Raw genomic sequence first — 19,193 nt, 5'->3', positions numbered from 1 at the left:
CACTTAGTTTACAAATATTTGTTGCTTACCATGTACCAAACCCTGTGCTAGGCTCTGGGGATGCATCCATCGCTTCTGATCTATATAATCTATCATAAAGCTGGGCAGAGCAGCGAAGAGACTGGATCTTAAAGCATTTAAACTCAGCCCTGTAATCATTAGCCAGAAGTGAGATGCACGTTGGCTTTCAAGCATTGGCTAGAAGCACCGGGCGGAGGAAGGGTCTCCACTCCAGTTCTAGGGCTTCTTGGCTGAGCAAATAGAGTCATTTTACCTCTTTGAACTGCCTATAAAATGGGGGTGTCAGCACCTACCTCATAGGATGTTGTGACGAGAAGAGCAGATAACATACGTGTGAACCATTTATCACATACCTGGACTACCAGACACGCTCAGCAGAGGTTAGTTATTATTGTTACAAAATGCGATGGCCTTGGATTTGGAATATTTTCATTGGGCAGGAATTAGAGAGCAGGGGTCAATGTCTATTAAGACCTCCCTTGGTTTCTGACAAATTATGTGCATAAAGGATAAGGCCTGCCTTTTAATTCTCGTAACACTGTGATAGTGTTAGAGCACAGCCTTTGAGGTCAGATAGCCTGGATTAGAGCCCAGCTCCACCGCTTATGACTGTATCTTCTTAGGCAAGTCACTTAGCGTCCCTAAGTCTCGGTTTCTGTATCTGTAACAGATGGAGAGTTAGCAGTTCCTGCCTCATGGAGTTGTCGTGGGGATTAAAAACAGCCTGCACAGGACAGGGACCTGATAAGTATTGGCTATCCGGTCAGGGTCTGGCTGTCTGAACAGGAGCCCCTCTCTGAGGAGGGATGCACACAGAGCAGAGAGCGAGGAAGGGGTACAGGCAGGTCAATCAACTCAATCCTGGAGATCAGTGACTTGATGTGCCGTGACCAGAATGCCCTCTGCTCTGAATCAATGACTCAGATAGAACAGCACATGTAATTTGCTTTGCAATACAGCCCCACACCCTCAGGTTTAGTTGGAAAGCCCCCGTCTGCCTTTACACCATCTCCTTCTGCACTGGCATCACTGGGAGGTGATACCTGCACTGTCTTCCCGCTGGGTGTCATCTGGTTTGGGCGAGGACTGAGTCATCTTGAATCTATGTCTGTCTTCTAGGTTACTGGCACTCCCATCTAATTAACTACCAACTGCAAGTGTTACGAGCATCTTTCCTGTTCCTCGCCATTAACCATCTGGGTCTCTGAGTATGTCGGCATGGAAAATGTGGCTCTAAATCCCCAGATGTCGACACTCAGGGGTGTGTCAGTGGCTAAGTAAGTCTGGCACACAGAGATGTTCATCAGACCTTTTTTCAAGGATGCAGACGGTGCTGGATTCTGGGAGAAGCTGGTGTGAGTGCTGTCCAAGGTGGCCAAGTTCTTAACCTCAGCACAGGAGTGAAGGAGACAGCGCTGGGCCAATCTCCCAGGCTGAGGGTTCACGAACTAGCAGACCAGCCTCTCATGGGATGGGGGTGTGTGGTGGGACCCTTCCCTCTTTGATTCCTGAAGTCATTCCACTTACTTCCAGGGTCCCTGCCTGACCACTGTTTACAAAGCTGACTCTGCCCTGCTCTCCTGATGACAACTTCAATGCCACTCAGAAGGGATTAAGATCTTACTTAAACGTACACACAAAGCTCCCCTGGGTACAGCTGTCGGGGGGAAGAGCTGAGGCGGCAAACCTTGTAAAGAGAAAAGCCAGCGATAAGGGTGGAAACATCACGAGGGAGATCCCTCTGTTCAGAGGCCCAGTTGGTGCAGACTTTTCCTGCAGAAATCTGCTCTGCTCTCCCCACCTCATCCCAGTGCACCTCCCCTGCCACTGGGGAGGGGGATAGGGGGCTGGCCACTACCCTCAAGCCCACAGTGATTACTATCATCACCAGCCACGTGTGCTGAGCCAGCCAGGGCCCCAGACTCCTCCAGCTGGCACGAGTGCCCACTACCTCCTAGGCCAGACTCTCTCCGGCCAGCCGTGGGTCAATCAAGGGCCAGCCCGGGCAGAGGCAAGATCCCCCTTAGGGTACAGGGGCTGGCCTGGCCAGGGGAGGTACCTGGCTCCAGCCACTCCTTGGATGTCCCCACAGGGATCTCACCTCCCTTGCACGGTTTATTTCATACTTCACCTCACTCCACCCTCCTCACGCCTGGCAGGCAGATCTCATCAGTTCCCTCTTAAAGCTTAACAGGGCCAAGAGAAGGTAAGGCATGTCCCCAAGTTCACACAGCTGCAACACGGCAGTGTGAAGACTGAAACTCCGGTCAGTCTGCCTGTTCCAAATGCTGTGCTCTCCCCTCCTTTGTCATCACATGCCTTCCTCTCTGGGTGGCAGTTCCCAGTATCCCCAGGGAAGTGGGGAGATTTGCCTGGAGGCCAAGCCTAGTAGTCAGGAGCCTGGATGGTGAGGGTCCTCTGGAAGTTGGGGCTTGCTTGACCTCATGGGGTCTCCTAGCCGCCCTGGGGAGGTTCACCCCTGGGGACACGGGGCCCACCTGCCTACCTGCCACGACACCAGCCACATAGACAAGCGCAATGCGGGTTGCTCCGTGCACCATCTCCAGGGGTACCCCCACCAGGAGCTGCAGCACCACGTTGAGTCCCAGGTGTTCTATCCTGTACAGAGAGATCACATTCATTCATCCATTCATTTAGCATGCCACGATGCTGGGGATCCAGTAGTGAACAAGACCCTATAGCTGGGAGACCTGGTGGTCTAGTGGTTAGGACTCAGTGCTTTCACTGCTGTAGCCTGGGTTCAATCCCTGGTTGGGGAACTGTGATCTCACAAGCCGTGCTGCATGGCCAAAATTAAATTAAAAAAAAAAAAAAAAGACCCTATAGCTGCCTTTGAGGAGCTCACAGTCTAGGGGGTGGAGGGGAAGGAATTACAATGCAGACAGACCATTTTAGAGTGTTCCTTCCACCCTCCCTGCCAGCTGGGACAGGAACACAGGTACAGGGCTGGGGGGTGACTGGCAGTGTCTGCACTTGCCAATGAGGGGCTAACAACAGTCAAGATCCAGCAACTCTAGGGAGGGTGGGAGGGAGGGAGATGCAAGAGGGAAGAGATATGGCAACATATGTATATGTATAACTGATTCACTTTGTTATAAAGCAGAAACTAACACACCATTGTAAAGCAATTATACTCCAATAAAGATGTAAAAAACAAAAGATCCAGCAACTCCATCAGTTGACGCAAGAGAAGCTGAGGCTGTGTGACTTAAAGTCACATAGCTGGTTAGTGGTCAGGCTGGGACCACGGCCCTGGTCTCTGATGTGCGGGACCTGGTCCATTATCCAGGCTACTCAGTCGCTCTGGCTCGCTATTGTATTTGTAAGACCTACTGATATTTAAAGAGAAACATGTTTTCCAAACAAGTGCAAGCACGAAAGACATCTGTTAGAGCTTAGTATATCAAAGTTATCCTCCAGTTCCTGTGGTGTCCAGATCTTGGCTCATGAGGAGACTGAAGCATGAAGTGCCTCCCCGACCCTGCTCCTCAGCCTGTGAAGCTGAAGCTGGGACACAGCAGGCAAGGCATCCATCCGCTCAGGCTCAGAGTGGAGACATCCATCAACAACCATCCAGAAGTCTCCTCACGCCAAAGCACCCTTCCCAGCACGTGCAGCCCGTTAGGGGGTGGCTCTTGTGCCCCCTTTAGCGGCTCAGCAGGAAGGGAGGCTCACAGTGGAGCTTCCTCTTGGCCACTGTGGGTCTTTCTGCCAAGGAAAGAGCCATGGGGGCCGGGATAATCCTCTCGCCATTGGCAATCCCAGGGACAGGCACCCACAGGGCTTTCCCATCACTTCTCTAGAAGAGTCTGTAGAAGACACCGCAGAGGTCTGGTGTCTGGGGACTCTGATTTCCCAACTCCATGCTTCTACTATGTAAAAACAGTCTCCAGCCAAGACCATGCTCTTCAAGGGACTTGGACCTGGGTGGTCGCCTGGTCCTTATCATGGGGTAGGAGGTACCAGTGAGAACTGATTGCACTCCAGGCCCCAAAAAAGGCCACACGGCTCTACAAACAGAAACTTTAAGTATTGCCAGAGTTCCTCAAGAAGACTCATGCCACCATATTGCGAGACCTCCTTTCAATAAATCTGTCCTTTATTTCACTTATGGGGCACTCACACACATGGTTTATGGACAATGAACCTGGCGGCGGACCACATTTCCCTCTTTGCTTTGGCCGCTAGGAAGTTCAGAATAAATTTATAACCCACTTACAGCAAGTACATAGCATCACATGCTGTGTATATGCTGAAAAGCTCTCTGCTGGCTTTTTAGCATTTTCCTCTCTCTATTTTCCCTTTCCCATTCACTTTTTTTTTAAATAAATTTATTTACTTTATTTACTTATTTTTTGGCTGCCTTGGGTCTCCGTTGCTGTGCACAAGCTTTCTCTAGTTGCAGCGAGTGGGGGCTGCTCTTCATTGCGGTGCACATGCTTCTCATTGCGGTGGCTTCTCTGGTTGAGGAGCACAGGCTCTAGGCACGCGGGATTCAGTAGTTGTGGCACACGGGCTCAGGAGTTGCAGCTCGCAGGCTCTAGAGAGCAGGCTCAGTAGTGGTGGCGCACGGGCTTAGTTGCTCTGCGGCATGTGGGATCTTCCCAGACTAGGGCTCAAACCTGTGTCCCCTGCATCGGCAGGCGGACTCCCAACCACTGCGCCACCAGGGAAGCCCCTCCCATACACTCTTAATAATTTACTCATACAGTTTGGTATTAGATAAGTTTCAAGAAGCCACCTCAAATCCTGTGTCCAGGTAGATAAAAATAAAAAATATATTTCAATCCAGGCTCTCTGGACCAGTTATTTTCCCACAGGGACTCTTGATAGAGTGTACTCACCCCGCATGCATGAAGATGTAGGTCAGGTAACGCCAAGCCTGTGCTCGGAGCTGTGGATGGTAAACCAGTGAGTTCTTCAGGTATCGTGGATGGGTTACCTGCAGCACAAATTGGTCCAGCGACACCCCATTATAGAGGAAAAAGGCAACCTGGATGAGAGCACAGAATGAAGAGAGCCTGTTACTAGGTGTGAAACTGCCCAGGAACCCCTCTTGTGCTGACCTTTGGAATCCCTACGGAAGGAGGGACATCCCTACGACCAGAGCCAAGCTAGCTCTGCACCATCTCTTACCCCACTTCTGTTCGATTATTTTGTTAAATGTTCACAAAATGGTCTCTGCCCACATTTCCTCGGTGTTAAGCAGGAAGGGTTTGTAGGATTTTAAACTTTAATTCAGATAATAACTCACATACCCACTTGGGGGCTGAGGCAATTCCACATAAGTTGATTAAGAAAAAAAAAAACTGTGGTAAAATACACATAAGGTAAAATTTACCATCTTAACCATTTTAAGTGTACGGTTCAGTGGTATTACATACATTCATAATGTGCAACCATCACCAACATCCATTTACAGCATTCTTTTCATCTCGTAAAACTGAAAGAAACTCTATACCATTAAACATTAATTCCCATTCCCTGCCTCCCAGCCCCTGGCAATCACCATTCTGCTTTCTGTTTCTATGAGTTTGACTACTCCAGGGACTGCATATAAGTGGAATCATACAGTATTTGTCTTTTGTGGTTGGTTTATTTCACTCAGCATAACGCCATCAAGGTATAGCCCTGTTGTAACACATGTCAGAATTTCCTTCCTAATAATCCTCTGTATGCATCTACCACATTTTGTTTATCCATTCATCTGTCAATGGACACTTGGGTTGCTTCCACCTTTTAGCTATTGTGAACAATGCTGCTATGAACATGGGTGTACAAATATCTCTTTGAACCCCTGTTTTCAATTCTTTTGGGTATACACCCAGAAGTGGAATTGCTGGACCATGTGATTCTGTTTAATTTTTTTGAGGAACTGCCATACTGTTTCCCACAGTGGCTGTACCATTTTCCATTCCCACCAACAGTACAGAAGTGTTTCAATTTCTTTGAATTCTCACCAACACCTCACATAATCGTTCTTTTTTTTTTTTTTGGCTGCACTGTGTGTCATGCAGAACTTCCCCGACCAGGGATTGAACCTGTGCCCCCTGCAGTGGAAGCGTGGAGTCTTAACCACTGGACCGCTGGGTAAGTCCCACATAAGTTAATTTTAAAGATGACTGATGTGTACTTGTTTAAGCCCTAAGAGAGTATTTATTTGAACTATTTTTTCCTGGAACTCTTTTTCTTTCTTTAAATATTATTTATTTATTTGGTTGCGCTGGGTCTTAGTTGCAGCAGGTGGGCTCCTTAGTTGCGGCTCGCCAGCTCCTTAGCTGTGGCATGTGAACTCTTAGTTGCGGCATGTATGTGGGATCTAGTTCCCTGACGAGGGATAAAAACCAGACCCCCTTCACTGGGAGCATGCCACCAGGGAAGTCCCCTGGAACTCTTTCTAGAATGCAAAATTCACGTCCCTCAATTTTAAGGATGTCTCAGGTATTGATCTGGGCTATAGAAGTGATGTCTTCTCCAGTAACTGATAGGGGTTTTGCTCCTATACTAAATGGTCCCAAATTCTTGTGTTTCTTTACGACTCAGGTTTGCTTTTACATTTTCTTTTGTCCTCTCCCGCAATGCCTGGGTGTCAGCATGTTGTTGACCAGGTACTACAACAAGGTTCTTACTTCCTATTGTTGGTTGGTAGGGGGACCCTTCTAGTAGCTTCCCACCATGTTCACTCTGTTATGGACTCAGAAAACCAGGTTACTAGAACTGTATGTAAAACAAAAACCTTGGGCTTTAGTATAAGGACTCTGAAACAGTTATTTCATCATTTTCCAGTTTCTTCTAGATTGGTGGCTCGAGATTACACAGCTGAGGTTTCTGAAAATCTGAAACCAATCTGGACACAAGATCTGACTCCTCTGGATGACCTTGGGCAAATTATTTTAATTTACTGGTCCTCAGTTTCCCCATCTGGAAATGGGGATACTAATTCTTACACTTCCACGGTGATCGTGAGGTTTAAAAACGATAAAGTACGTGAGGAGCAGGCATGCACTGAGGGAAGGCAGCTGTAATTAGTGTGTGGCTAAGCCCTCCCAGGCTGAGCCTGGGAATGGCTCAGGCCTCCCAGCAGCTGGACTCCCGGGGCTCTCTGGGAGCCGTTCTGTCCACCTAACACCATGAGTACAGGTGGCCTGGGAGCAAATACAGCTTCCAAGACAGCTTGTTATTATTGGTCCTCAAATAGAAGTTAATAAATAAATAGACCAACACAGTAAGTGCTTGGAAAACAAGTCCAAGAATATCTCAGAAAAATCACAACTTCCACATGCACTTGGATGAAGCCAGAACAACACAGGAGCTCTAGCCTGCAGTCCAGATATTATGACTTAGAAAAAAAGAAGAGCGACGCCATGAAGCTTAATGATCCTGCGGTTTGATTCAGCAGGAACTTTACAAGAACATATGCAGGGGCGGTAAGTAGGCCCCTGGTTCTGGAAGAGAAACGATGGAGATTATAAAACGCCCAAGGGAAGCCAAGCATTGGTTCGTTCAAGACCTGGGGTTGGGAGGCCCGCTGGTTCTTGGGCTGAGGAGCGCAAAGCATTCAGAGCTCCTCATACAGGAGCGCTGATGCAGGTGGTGCTTTGGATTCTGCGGCATAAGCATGAGACTTTTAGAATAACAATAGGTATGGATGATTTCCTAAGGGGAGAATGTTCTTGCAAAATACGTGAAGCCCACATCTACCTGTTCATATAGGCTCCCTCCCATATGTATTTGTGCAATGCTTTTGTGTTCAGAAAGCACCACCTGCCGTTCTCTGGCTCTAAATAGGGGAGTCCTGTGGGAAAAGGAGGGCAGGTCTGGTTATCCCTACTTTACAGGTGTCCCAGGGGAGCACATGACTCGTCCGGGTTACTCACTCCAGGAGGAACTAAAAGAAGGTGTCTTCATGAGTTAGCCTGGCTAAATCCCCCGAATCAATGAACTAGTGACATTGTTTTTGCTGCTGTTGGTGGAGGTGGTCACACGGGGATTTTGCTGCAGGGTAATGATCTCTGTAATCTCTCTATGGTCCGGGGGTTATAACAACACTTGCGTGCCCTGTAACAGGGCCTGACTTGCAGTAACTTGCCCTTCCCCTCGTGATCTCAGATATCCTCTTGACCCTCCGGCAGCCCCTTCCCCACCCTCGTCCTTGCCTCCAGCAGCGTTACTGTGATCATGAACCAGGGCGGTGGGCAGCAGGTGTAGCTGTCGTAGTACCACTTCCGGTCAATCTCCCGGGGCAGGGTCTCGTATGCCACGTGGCGGATCAGTCGCTGGGAGAAGTTCAGCCCCTTCTCCTCCAGCAGGGCCTTGCTGCAGAGCCTGCGGTTGCCCTGCAAGATGGCCTGGCGGAAGCTGTTGGACCGCTTGTTGCTCATCTACACAGGAAACAGGGCAGGGGAGGGGGGTCAGAACCGGAGTCTCAGGGGAGCCCCATCCCGTTTTCCCAGCCAGCACATTCCTTAGACCAACCAGGCCTGAGTCTACCTTCCTCTTTCTTCTGTAATAATAGTTAACAAGAAGTTAAATGTAATAGTTAACAAGAAGCAATATTCACTGAGCTCTTATGTGTCAGGGGCTGTTCTAAGCACATCACAGCTTGGCTCATTGATGCAACTAGTCTGCCTGCTAGATAAAGACCATGAATATCCCCATTCCACCAGACAGGAGACCAAAGCACAGAGAGTTTTAGGAATCCATCAAGTTCAAACCCAGTAGGGCTCCAGAGCCTGTATTCATATCCACTGTACCTCCCTTCCACCCACTTGTCCATTATCCATCACAATTTCCTGAGCAACTACTAAGCATCAGGTGTTGCCAGATATGGGGATACAGTGGTGCTCAAGACAGATAAGTAACCAGCAATAAGTAACGGTTCAGAGTGAAGGCTGCTGCGGGAGCACACGGGAAAGAGTCCAACCCGGTCCCAAGGTAGTCAGGGAGGGCTTCCTGAAGGAGGTGGCATGAGTGAGAACTGAAGGATAAGTAGGGGTCAGCATCCTTGGTCCCCGGAACCAGAACCCAAAGCTGTGCTTGTGGAAGATCATCAGCCCTGAGTGCCTCCAAGGGAACTGTGATGCTCAGGGAGCCCCAGGACTGGCCCCTCCCCAGGCAGAGTCCTGGCTGCCTCACCCAGCCGTCAGCCTGACCCCCAGAGATCAGAGGCGGTCCTACTGACTTCCAGCCTCCCAAGGCTTCTGTTATCTCCCACCCACCCTCCACGACCACACTCTAGACCCTTCCTACGGGGAGATGTCCTAAAGACACAGCTCTCCCAACCCCAGAGCTCACAGTGCCACCCAGGGGCTGCTCTGTGGTTGCTGGGTGGGGATTATCAACATATTCCTGGGACTGTGGGCCCAGCAGGGACATCAGGTTAAAACTGAAGCCAGGAGTCCAGACAGGGCTGGGGAGGTGAGCCAGCCCAACCAAGGCACATGGGTTTGAAGCCCTGTCAGGGGGCAGGGAGCTGGGGAGGATCTGGGTTCAGACCAGGCCAGGTGGAACAAGCCTCCTTCTGCAGTGCCCCGTCCCCTCTCCTGGGTTCGGCACACACCTGAAAAACCTGGCTTAAGCCTCCCCCATCCAGCAGGCCTTCCTGGACGAACCCCTTCCAACGATGCCCTATTCCCATCCCCTCCACGCCTGCAAAGCTTGGGTCTGGTTCTTACTGGCTTGGCGGTTCTGTAAATGCGGATAGGACTTGGGGCTCCATGATCACTACAGGCCCAAGATAAGACCATGTCATCAAATTAGTTTGTAGCCGTCCTCTCCCCCAATCCCTGGATGTGTACATGCACATGTGCGTGTACCACACATATACTCACAAACAATACATCTGCAAGACCCGTGGTGGGAAGGAGCTCAGCATAAATACAGGAGAAGCAGTGTGTACACACATACACACTCACCATTCAGCTGTGCCCCGATGTGCCTAGAACTGTGCCGGGCACAGCAGCAGCCATGGTCTCTGGCCTCACGGAGCATACAGGAGAGACAGATGCATAAACGGCAGCAAAAGAGGATGTCATCTTCATCATTTGGTGCGTAGTATTATCCCCACGTTATAAAGACGGGGATGAGAGCTCGGAGAGCGTAAGTAATTTCCTCAAGGACCCACAGTTAGTAAATCACAGAGTCAGGATTCAAATCCAGATCTGCCTGACTCTGGAGCCCATGCTGGCTCATGTGGAGCTTTTGTGCCAATTAGATAAGGGAGCCTCTCCTTCCAGGTGGATGCACCCATTCCAGGCCTTGCTGAACAAAGCCCAGGCCAGATTTCAGTCCCCATTCCTCTCTCTGCCCGGCATCCTCGTGCAGTCCACAACCCGCACACCCATACATGACAACCCTGGCCACTCAGCTGTAATGCAATGTGGTCTGTGCTATAAGACAGGCCTGTGCAAAGCACTGCGGGGGCTCTGGGTAAGGTTGGTTCATTCTGCCTGGGTTGGGGTGGGAAAGGGCTCACAAAGGATGCAGAGGAGTTAACCTGGTGGAAGAACATTAGAGGCAACAAAAACTTTCGAACGCTTCTTCTTATTTAATCCTTGCCACAACCCTGAAGAGGGTCTCCTTTGGCTTCATTTTACAAATGGGAAAACCGGGGCTCAGTTTCGCCACTGAGTGGCAAAGGCAGAGCCTGTCGCGGGACCCAGGCCCACCTGACTCCAGCCCCTGAGCTCTCTGCCCTGCCCAGAGCTTCTCCCCTGGGGAACCCCTTCTTAGTCTTGGCCTCCAGGGCAGCCCTGCTCACAAGAATCCAGGCTATGGCTGGCTGCTCCAGCTCAGAATTCAAATAGAGAAATCTCGATGGTAACAAGTAATCTGCTGTTGTGAATTCACACGGACGACTCCACGAAACCCCAGCTGGAGAGAAGCAGCTCCCCTGGCCCAGCCATGCCCTCACTCTGCCCTGGGCTGAGCAGGGCATGCAGCAAACATGCTGGTGCTGGGGCTGTGGACGAGCCGATGCAGGCTCAACTCCGTGGCCTGGTCTTTGCTGGCACTGCTGGGTTCCCAGTCATGGGGCTCACCTCCATGGCCCATCCCATGAATCCCAACTGTCCCCAACTCCCCTGCTTATCTGAGCTCTGCACCCCCGCCCTCTGGGAGGTCTGCTCCCTGGGTCCACTCTGAACAGCAGGTTTCTTCACCACTAAAAGCCCTACAGCTGCTCCCTGCAATCACGCTAACCTCTGGGCAAAGGCAGGTCCTTAATCAAGAAGCAATTAAAACAATGCCAAAGCCCACGCATCCACATCAGAGAGCAAACCTGGCACGATGGCAGGTCCTGGCTCCTCCATCACTGATACTTTTGAATTCCAAGAGCCTGGGGACTTCCCACCAGTCATTTCATGGGTGACAAGAAGAGGGGCGACTGTTTCCATTTCACCAATAGGGAAACCAAGTGGGGCCTTCCAGCCTCGTGTTCACGCTGCTAGTTCATGCAGCTTCTACTCATGTGCCATCCACCCCACAGAGCGATCCTTCCTGCTTAACCCCACTGAATCCCACTCCAATCCCGCCATAGTAGCCCCTGGGACAGCACAGCAATAACCCCAGTGAGGAGGAAGTCCGGACTCCAAGACACCAGACCGCTGGGCAGGACTCACGGACCTCCCGTCTCCAGCCCCTCCGACAACCCAGGACAGCTGCCGGCAGGTCTGATGAGCTCCGGCCTTCACCCATGCGCCCCGTTGCTCCCAAAAGGTCTGCCCTGATCCTCCCAACATCCACTCCCCAGCTCCTCTCCTGCCAACGATAACCTCCCACCTCCCACTCCAAATCCTTCCTTTCCGTGGAAATGACCCCACCCCCAGCTCCACGGGTGGACACTGATTGGTTTGATTCAATCAGCACAACCCACTGACCCAATCGAGGCCAACTGGAGGAAGGAAATCCCAGGCCTCACGTGGGAGCTACCACAGGAAAAGTCCCTCTCCTCCCCTGCGTGGTGAGGCCTGAGGGCATGAAGGCTGGAACAGCTGCAGCCACTTTGCCGCCACGATGGTAGGGTCTGGAATTGCCTGGGGCTTTTTTGAGTAGTGCTGACACTGCAAAAAGCAGAACTGACAGATAAAGAGAAATTGGGTCTTTGGTGATTTCCTTTCACCTGCTGAAGCCTGGACTTTTTCAGTGCTGCAGACCAACAGGTCCCATTAATTATCCAAAAGGATCCTCTAAGCCACACCCCCAAACAGGCCTCTCCCAGTGGCGAGGGGCCCAGAGCGCTCACCAGGTTGACAAAATCCTGGTAGCAGATCTGCCCATCGGCATGGCTGTCGGCGAGAGCCAGCAGCACCTCCCTCTTGTGCGGGTCCAGCTTGGAGCTTTGGCTCTCCAGGAGGCTCCGGAACTTACATGTGCTGATGTAGCCCGTGTTCCCAGGGTCAAACTGAGGGAGAAGCACACACACCAGCGGGGTCAGCAGGGCTCCGTCTCCCTCTCCACACTGCCCCGGGTGCCCCATCACCGTCACCACCCACGGCTCCTGTCTCCGGCCCTCTGCTGACAGAGGGCTAGGCGGAATCTGGGATGTTTCCAAGGCCCCCAGGGGAAACACCCAAATAGGGCGGACAACCACTTACAACCCTAGAAGGCCCTGGAGACCTCTGAGATCGCCCAGCGCAGCCCTGTGGTGCGTGGAGAAGGGAAACGGAGGTTCAGAGAGGTTATTACTCTCTGCCCTTACTCCTGACCCTGGACAAGGGGAAAGAGGGAATGAAAAGGCGATGAGTAGAGGAACATGAGGAAATCTGGGGCCTGGGGCAGAGGGACTGAGCGGGGAAGGCACGAGGCCCCGGGCAGCACAGCCTGCACAGCGCTTCCGTATCTGCCTGCCAGCCCCTCTCCCACGCCTGCACCCACGTACACCCCACACAGGGCTCCCCAAAGACACTGTGCTCTGAGTGTTTGGTTGCTTTTATTTTGGGGCCATGCCACACAGTATGTGGGATCTTAGTTCCCAGACCAGGGATCGAACCCGCGCTCCCTGCATTGGAAGTGCGGAGTCTTAACCACTGGACCACCAGGGAAGTCCCTGGTTGGATTTTTGACGCTGCCCTTTTCCCTCTGCAGCTTTGCACACGTGGGCACCTCTGCCTAAGACTCCCTCTCTCCCCTTGTCTCCCTGGGAGACTCCGACTCACCCTTCCGACTCCTCAGATGTCCCGCGTCCAGGGAGCCTTCCCCCAACACATGATCTGCATCCCCTGCGTGTCAGACAGCCCTCTGGCCTCCACCCTGCACTGGCCTCCATTTTCAACTCCTTGCAGGTTGGTGCACAACTTTCCCCGGGGCTTACAGCACAGAGCCGGGCAGAGTCGGCACTCAGTGAAGATTTGTTGGGTGAACAAGTGGATGTTTGGGTGAAAAGACAGGTACCCATTTTCCAAGGAAAGGCTCACAGGTTCAGTTAGAAAAGGGGGCTTATTCATCTCTCCCAGAGAAGCACATAAGCTTTCTGTCACCCTTCCATCGCCTCTCCTTCCCTGCAGAGCCCAGTGTCCCCACTCAGTACACACTAACGAGCTGCCAGGTTGCCCAGGGAAGTCCTGTTCACAAACCTCGTCCCCACATGAATTCACTGCACACGGAGGTGCTGCTGAGGGTTGCTGAGATTTTAAAAGGCAGACAGACGTCCGCGTGTGCGTGACAAGGGAGCCCGCAGACCGAACCCACCTTTCCCTCTCTTCTGGATAAGGTCAGTGAAGACTATTTTCGGAAGGCTGATGCTGTGCGCAGCCTGTCTAAGACAATCCAGGAGAAACGGCCAAGAGTCACAAGTCATGACTCCTTCAATTCTCCCCAGAACTCATCGAGAGAGGACATCTCTAATGAGGCCTATTTGAACATCTGCCTGGGTACCCAATCCTCCACCCAAAACGCCAGATTGCAGGGATGACACCTCTTCGGTTCCCACCATCGAGTACTTTAGGAAACTCACCTACCCTCTGTTCCAGAAAGACCTTTACGAGTAAACACGCCTAATATTTGCTGAGTGTTTTCATGGGGCCAAACACCACACCAAGCACTTCATGTAAATACATGATTTCTTTGACCTCCTGCCGGGACCTTATGAGCGGGTCCTATGGTTATAGCTCCACGTCACAGATGAGGAAGTAGAGACACGGGAAAACGAGCACAGAGAGGTTAAATGACACGTCTGCAAGTGGCAGAGCCAGGATTCCAGACCCGGGCAGCCCGGCACTGCCTCTAACCACTGGCTGCCGCTGACCGTCAGCCTCTAGGGCCTCTGCTCTGCTGCTCAGAAGCCAGATGTCAAGGGTCAAAGAGGTGAGTGCAGGCCCGGGAGTGGAGGGGCTCCAGGAGCCACACGGGCCCACTCTACACAGATTTTTTAAGCAGGAAAGAGCTCAAACAGGAACAGTTCTGATCTCCTTATAGCTCAGACGGGAAATGACGCCTGGAGTGGCAAAGCGGAGACGGCAGCTAGGGAGGGTCTCCTTCTCTGCCTGGGACCCCTCCCGTCCCCACAGGCTGGCACTGGCTACAGGGACTCACCAGCCTGGCCCCTGCCTGGGCCCACGTGGCCCTCGTACTGGGTGGGCTGACGTGGGGGATGAGAAGCAGCCCCGAGCCCTGGGAAGATCCATCCCCTCCCTAACCCTCCCCTGGTGAGCACGGCAGGGGGCAGTGGGCTGCTCACAGCAGGGAGCCTCTGCTGCCCAGCCCCGGGGCGGGGGGGGGGGGGAGGAAGCCAATCCCCGCCCCGGGGGCCCATCCGCGGCTGGGGTGGGGGGCAGTGGGGTGGAGGCGCTGGGATCAGGCAAGGGCCCCTCTCCCTCATTCCAGCTCCAGACAAAGGACCACCTGCTCCCCTGCTCTCCCTCCCCCTCCAGGGCTCCCTGCTGTCGTCCTAGTGACAGGGGCTGCCCTGTGGCTCCTCCTCCTACCCCCCACCAGGGCCTGCCAGGCCTGCCCCTAGCACATTACAGGCTCCAGACCGCAGAGAAGGAGCTGGAAGCCGGCCCAGCCTCCCTTCTCTGCCAAAACTCTACCTTTCGTGCCAGGGCCAGACAGCCCAGACAATGGGGGGGCGGTCATCGCTACGCTAATAATGAGGCCTCAGGGATGAAGGAGGAGGACTGGGGGAAAGGGTGGGAGAGGGAGGGAGGGGCCAGCTGCCTGGGCTCCACAAATGTACACGGGACACCTTCCAACCACCACCCCAAACACCTGGGAAGATGAGGGCAAGAGCCCCAGCTGACAGGGGGCAGGGGGCGCGGGGTGGGGGGTTAGTGCAGAGAGAGGGAGCGAGGGGGAGACAAAAAGAAACACACAGAGAGGATTCGTGCAGAGGCAGAGAGAGGTGGGCACCACTGCCCTGATGGAGCTTCTAAAGGAGGCTGCGAGCAGCAAGGCAAAATCCCACTCTGGTCTCAGCCACTTACCAGTTTGTGTAATTGAGGGTAAACATCTCGAGCCATAACTGCCTCAGCCTCATTCACCAAGCAGGGGCGAGCGTGCCCTCGGGGTGCGGTGGGTTGAAGCAAACGCAGGGCTGTGCTCTCCAGGGCCCAGGGCCGCCCGGACTCAGTGTCCGGCTCCACTTGCCTCATTCGAAGCGAGGAGGGAGCAGCCCTGCCATGGAGGCTTGGCCGACCCTCCTGGACACCATTCCCGCCTTTGGGCCTCCTCAAGGGCAGCTTTGGGGACAGGATCATACAAGCACCGTGGTTTGGAGCTTTGGGGGAAACAAACCATACAAACGCAATTTCCTTGTCAATAATGTACTGAAGGTCCCGAAGCTCCCCGTCCTGGGTGCTCCATGACCCAGATTCACCCACTTTGGACTGAAGGGGGGCTCTTGGAATGAGGTCTAGGTTGGGTGGGTTGGAGACAACCTGACTGGGGTTAGTCTGGGGGTGGCGGGGCAGCGGGAGGAATGGGGCTGTGAACAGCCGCAGGCAGAGGCCCCTTGGAGAGCCAGGAGCATCCTTGCAGCTGCCTCCCCAGTGCTGTGCAAGGCCAGGTGTGTGTGTGCATGCGTGTGTGTGTGAAGGGGGAGCCCACATTCAGCCTGCGTGGAGGCTGCTGACACAGAAGAGGAGGAAAACACAAAGTGACAAGTGACCCTCCCACAGCTCCCGCCCACCTGCCTTGGCCTTGAAAAGAGCTTCAAGACTCCAGGGGCGCTTAATCCCACCAGCACCCAGCCCTCTGGCCCCTTAATCCTCTAGGTCGCCAGTTCTCCCCACCCCTGGCGCCCCACGCATGCTCTGCCATATATATATCCCATCTCCCGCCCTGGGCCCCCTCCTGGCTCACTTATGACCTTGGATGCAAAAAGGACCCACTGGATTCTCTCTGTACTGTTGCCACCTAGGGCTCTTCCCCTCCTCTGGGGCAAGGAGTTGGGGGAGAGTTCTGGAAGGAACCCTGGCCCCAGCTGCTGTGCCATCTTGGGCAGATCATTAACCACACTGCCTCACTTTCCCCATCCACCATGTAGTAGGAACTCTCCCTTCCTGGGGCGATGTAAGGTGGTCCCGTCCCCAGCCCTGCGTACCTAAGCATACCATACGCAAATGGGGTCTGGGGAAAGAGACATCCACAACCCACACAGCCCAAGGGGGCAGCTGATCTTCAATTCTGCATCCTTGCTCGGTCAAAGGGCTGACGGGAAATTTGGAATCAGGATGAGGCAGCTCACATTTGGGGGGGGAGGGGGGAGGTCTGTGCTGTAGGAAGGACCTGGTGACACTGGAAAGAAGGACAGCAGGTCAGGAAATTATAAGTCATGATCCAGGAGAGCTGAACGGAACCTCAGTGGTCTTCAAACTGCTCTGCAGAGTTCTAGGGGCTGGGGGACTTCCAAAGCCCAGCGAGGTGGGGCGGGGGTTGCCAAGCGGCGCCGTTCTGAGTTGTTTTCTGTGTTGGCCTTCTGCATACTGCCTGGTTGAACAGCAACGATGGTGGCTGTGTATGCAGAATACCTGCCAGGTATCAGGTGCTACCTCACTGAAACCTCAGGTCACCCCCCTATGTCCTGGTTTGTCTGGGACAGTCCTGGCTTCTTACACCTACTGTCTGAGCATGACTTTTTTTTTTTTTTTGGTTGTGCCTGCGCAGCTTGAGGGATCTTAGATCGCTGACCAGGGATCAAACCCATGCCCCCTGCAATGGAAGCACAGAGTCCTAACCACTGGACCGCCAGGGAAGTCCCTGGGCATGATTATTAACAGTGTCCCTTTCACCCTCAAAATCATCCCAATTTGGATAATAAATTATGTGGTCCCCCCATTTAAACCTCACAACAACCCTACGAGGTAGGTGCTATTTTACATGGGAGAAAAACGAGGCACCAAGAGCAGAGTTGCCCAAGTTTGAAGAGCTGGTAATTGGTGCAGGTGGACTCACATCCACGTGGACGGGCCCAGAGCTTGCACTCTCCCATCATTAGGATGCTGTGGCTAAAAAGGGTTCGAGAGACCCCAGTTCAGTCCTCCCATTCGTTCATTTAACAAATACCTGCTAAGGATCGACTACGTGTCTGGCATCACACTAGCTTTATGGACAGGGAAACAGGTGCAGAGAGCAAAAGAAACTAGCTCAAGGTCACAGAGCAAGTTAGTGGTCAAGATGGAAATAGCTCAGGGTTCCTCCACAGTGGTTGGCTGGTCCAGCATTGCTCTTCCTTGTTTTTCTCTGTCCTGTCCTGTCGTATGAAATATAACTGGCTCAGGGTCTCCCAGTGTGTGTTTTGTGGAACACCAGGCCCAAGGCGGTGCATGAAATAAGGGTGCTGTGGTTCCAGAAGTTTGGGAAACCCTTTTGGAAGGGCGTGATGTATAAAAACATATTAAAGGTTCTTCAAGATCTTACAGTGGAGAATCCTGTCTGATTTTGTTCAGCCCAGCATTTCCCAAACTTACTGGGTCTTTGATCATAGTATTTTTTCACAGTAACGCTCCATGGGACACAATCTGGGGAATATGCATGAATCCATAGCAGAGTTACTTTTCCCTTTTGTGAAACCAGGCCCCTTTGTCAGTGGTTCCGAACCAGCCTTTCGCCTCCAAGTCATGAGTGGCACAGGCCCTCGAGGCATCTGACACTTTGTCTGGAGTCCTCCAGCCAAGTTAGAAGCCTGCCGGATGCAGGCCCCAGCCAGAGGGTTGAGGAGGGTGCCAGGCCCTGGGAGTGGCCGAGGAGGAAGTGACTAGCCTAATGGGCTGAGCTGAGCTTCCAGGGAACCAAGCCCGCAGGGTCTGGGATCTGCCTGCTCAGCACCCAGGACAGCAGCGCCACTTCTCCCCTCCCTGCTGCAGGCCCAGGAGCCCGGCCAAGGCTTCAGAATCCACCCAGCGGCAGCAAAGCAGAAGAGAAAGAAGAAAGGAACACGTCTATTTTATAGCTCTTATGTTATGTGTGATCTGTACCAACTCATTTCCAGGACAATTACATGCCTGGTCCCTTCTCTCTCCCAGGGGGGACCTCTCCCTCTCCTTCATCTCAAGAGGTCCATGTCCTCAGTGAGGGGTGTGGGAGCCCAAAGGTAGCACCTGGGGAGCCATCCTTGTGCAGACCTCTCACGCCTGGAAGGTCGGGACCTGGAGTCTAAGGAAGCCTCCCATCTCAGGCCCCACTGTCCCCCTCTGTCCACTGAGACAGAATAAGCCCTGGGACAGGACCACATGGTGTGTGTGCCGGGGCAGCAGAGGGTGCAGACAACTGCCCCTCCCCACTTAGGGGGTTACCATGGCTCATCTGCTGGCTCCCTGCATCATCACCCGGCTTCTGAGCAGAGCAGAATTAACGAGGCTGCCCAGGGGTTTCCAGCTCAGCAGAGCAGTCCCCATCCAACAGCCACAGCCCACCAGGGAACTCAGGCCCATTCAGGGATATTTACAGCCCCATAAATTAGGCCCAGGCCTGCAGCTGCTGAGGTCAGGAGGCGAGGTTAGGGGAGTAGCAGCTTTCTCTAGCGCTTCTACCTTGCAAATGAAGATGCTAATTCGCCCCACAGAGAAAACCACCTCACACCATCCCCTGACTTTCCCCCCACACCTGAAATACTCATTGGCACAAATATTTGATTGCTCTTATTCTCACATCAACCCTAGAGTATAAGTGTGATTAGTCCCATTTAACAGATATGGAAACTGAGGCACACAGAGACG

General features: G+C 52.9%; 1 protein-coding gene across 2 annotated transcripts in view; it reads right to left on the bottom strand.

The window, feature by feature from the left end:
• RHBDL3 (rhomboid like 3) overlaps positions 1 to 19,193 on the bottom strand; it is a 43,020-nt gene that overhangs the window by 15,128 nt on the left and 8,699 nt on the right. For both annotated transcript variants that reach the window (XM_029212728.1, XM_029212729.1), the window contains 4 exons: positions 12,284 to 12,442; positions 8,199 to 8,423; positions 4,887 to 5,035; positions 2,528 to 2,640 (listed from right to left, as the gene is read on the bottom strand). In XM_029212728.1, coding sequence (XP_029068561.1) covers positions 2,528 to 2,640; positions 4,887 to 5,035; positions 8,199 to 8,423; positions 12,284 to 12,442 — 646 coding nt within the window. The remainder of the gene's footprint in view (positions 1 to 2,527; positions 2,641 to 4,886; positions 5,036 to 8,198; positions 8,424 to 12,283; positions 12,443 to 19,193) is intronic.

This window comes from Monodon monoceros, unplaced genomic scaffold (genome assembly GCF_005190385.1).
Source record: "Monodon monoceros isolate NGI ecotype Baffin Bay Population unplaced genomic scaffold, NGI_Narwhal_1 Super_Scaffold_9, whole genome shotgun sequence".
In the NCBI taxonomy this organism is placed as follows: domain Eukaryota; kingdom Metazoa; phylum Chordata; class Mammalia; order Artiodactyla; family Monodontidae; genus Monodon; species Monodon monoceros.
The sequence above is the reverse complement of the archived record's forward strand: the minus strand, read 5'-3'. Positions and strand labels throughout refer to the sequence as shown.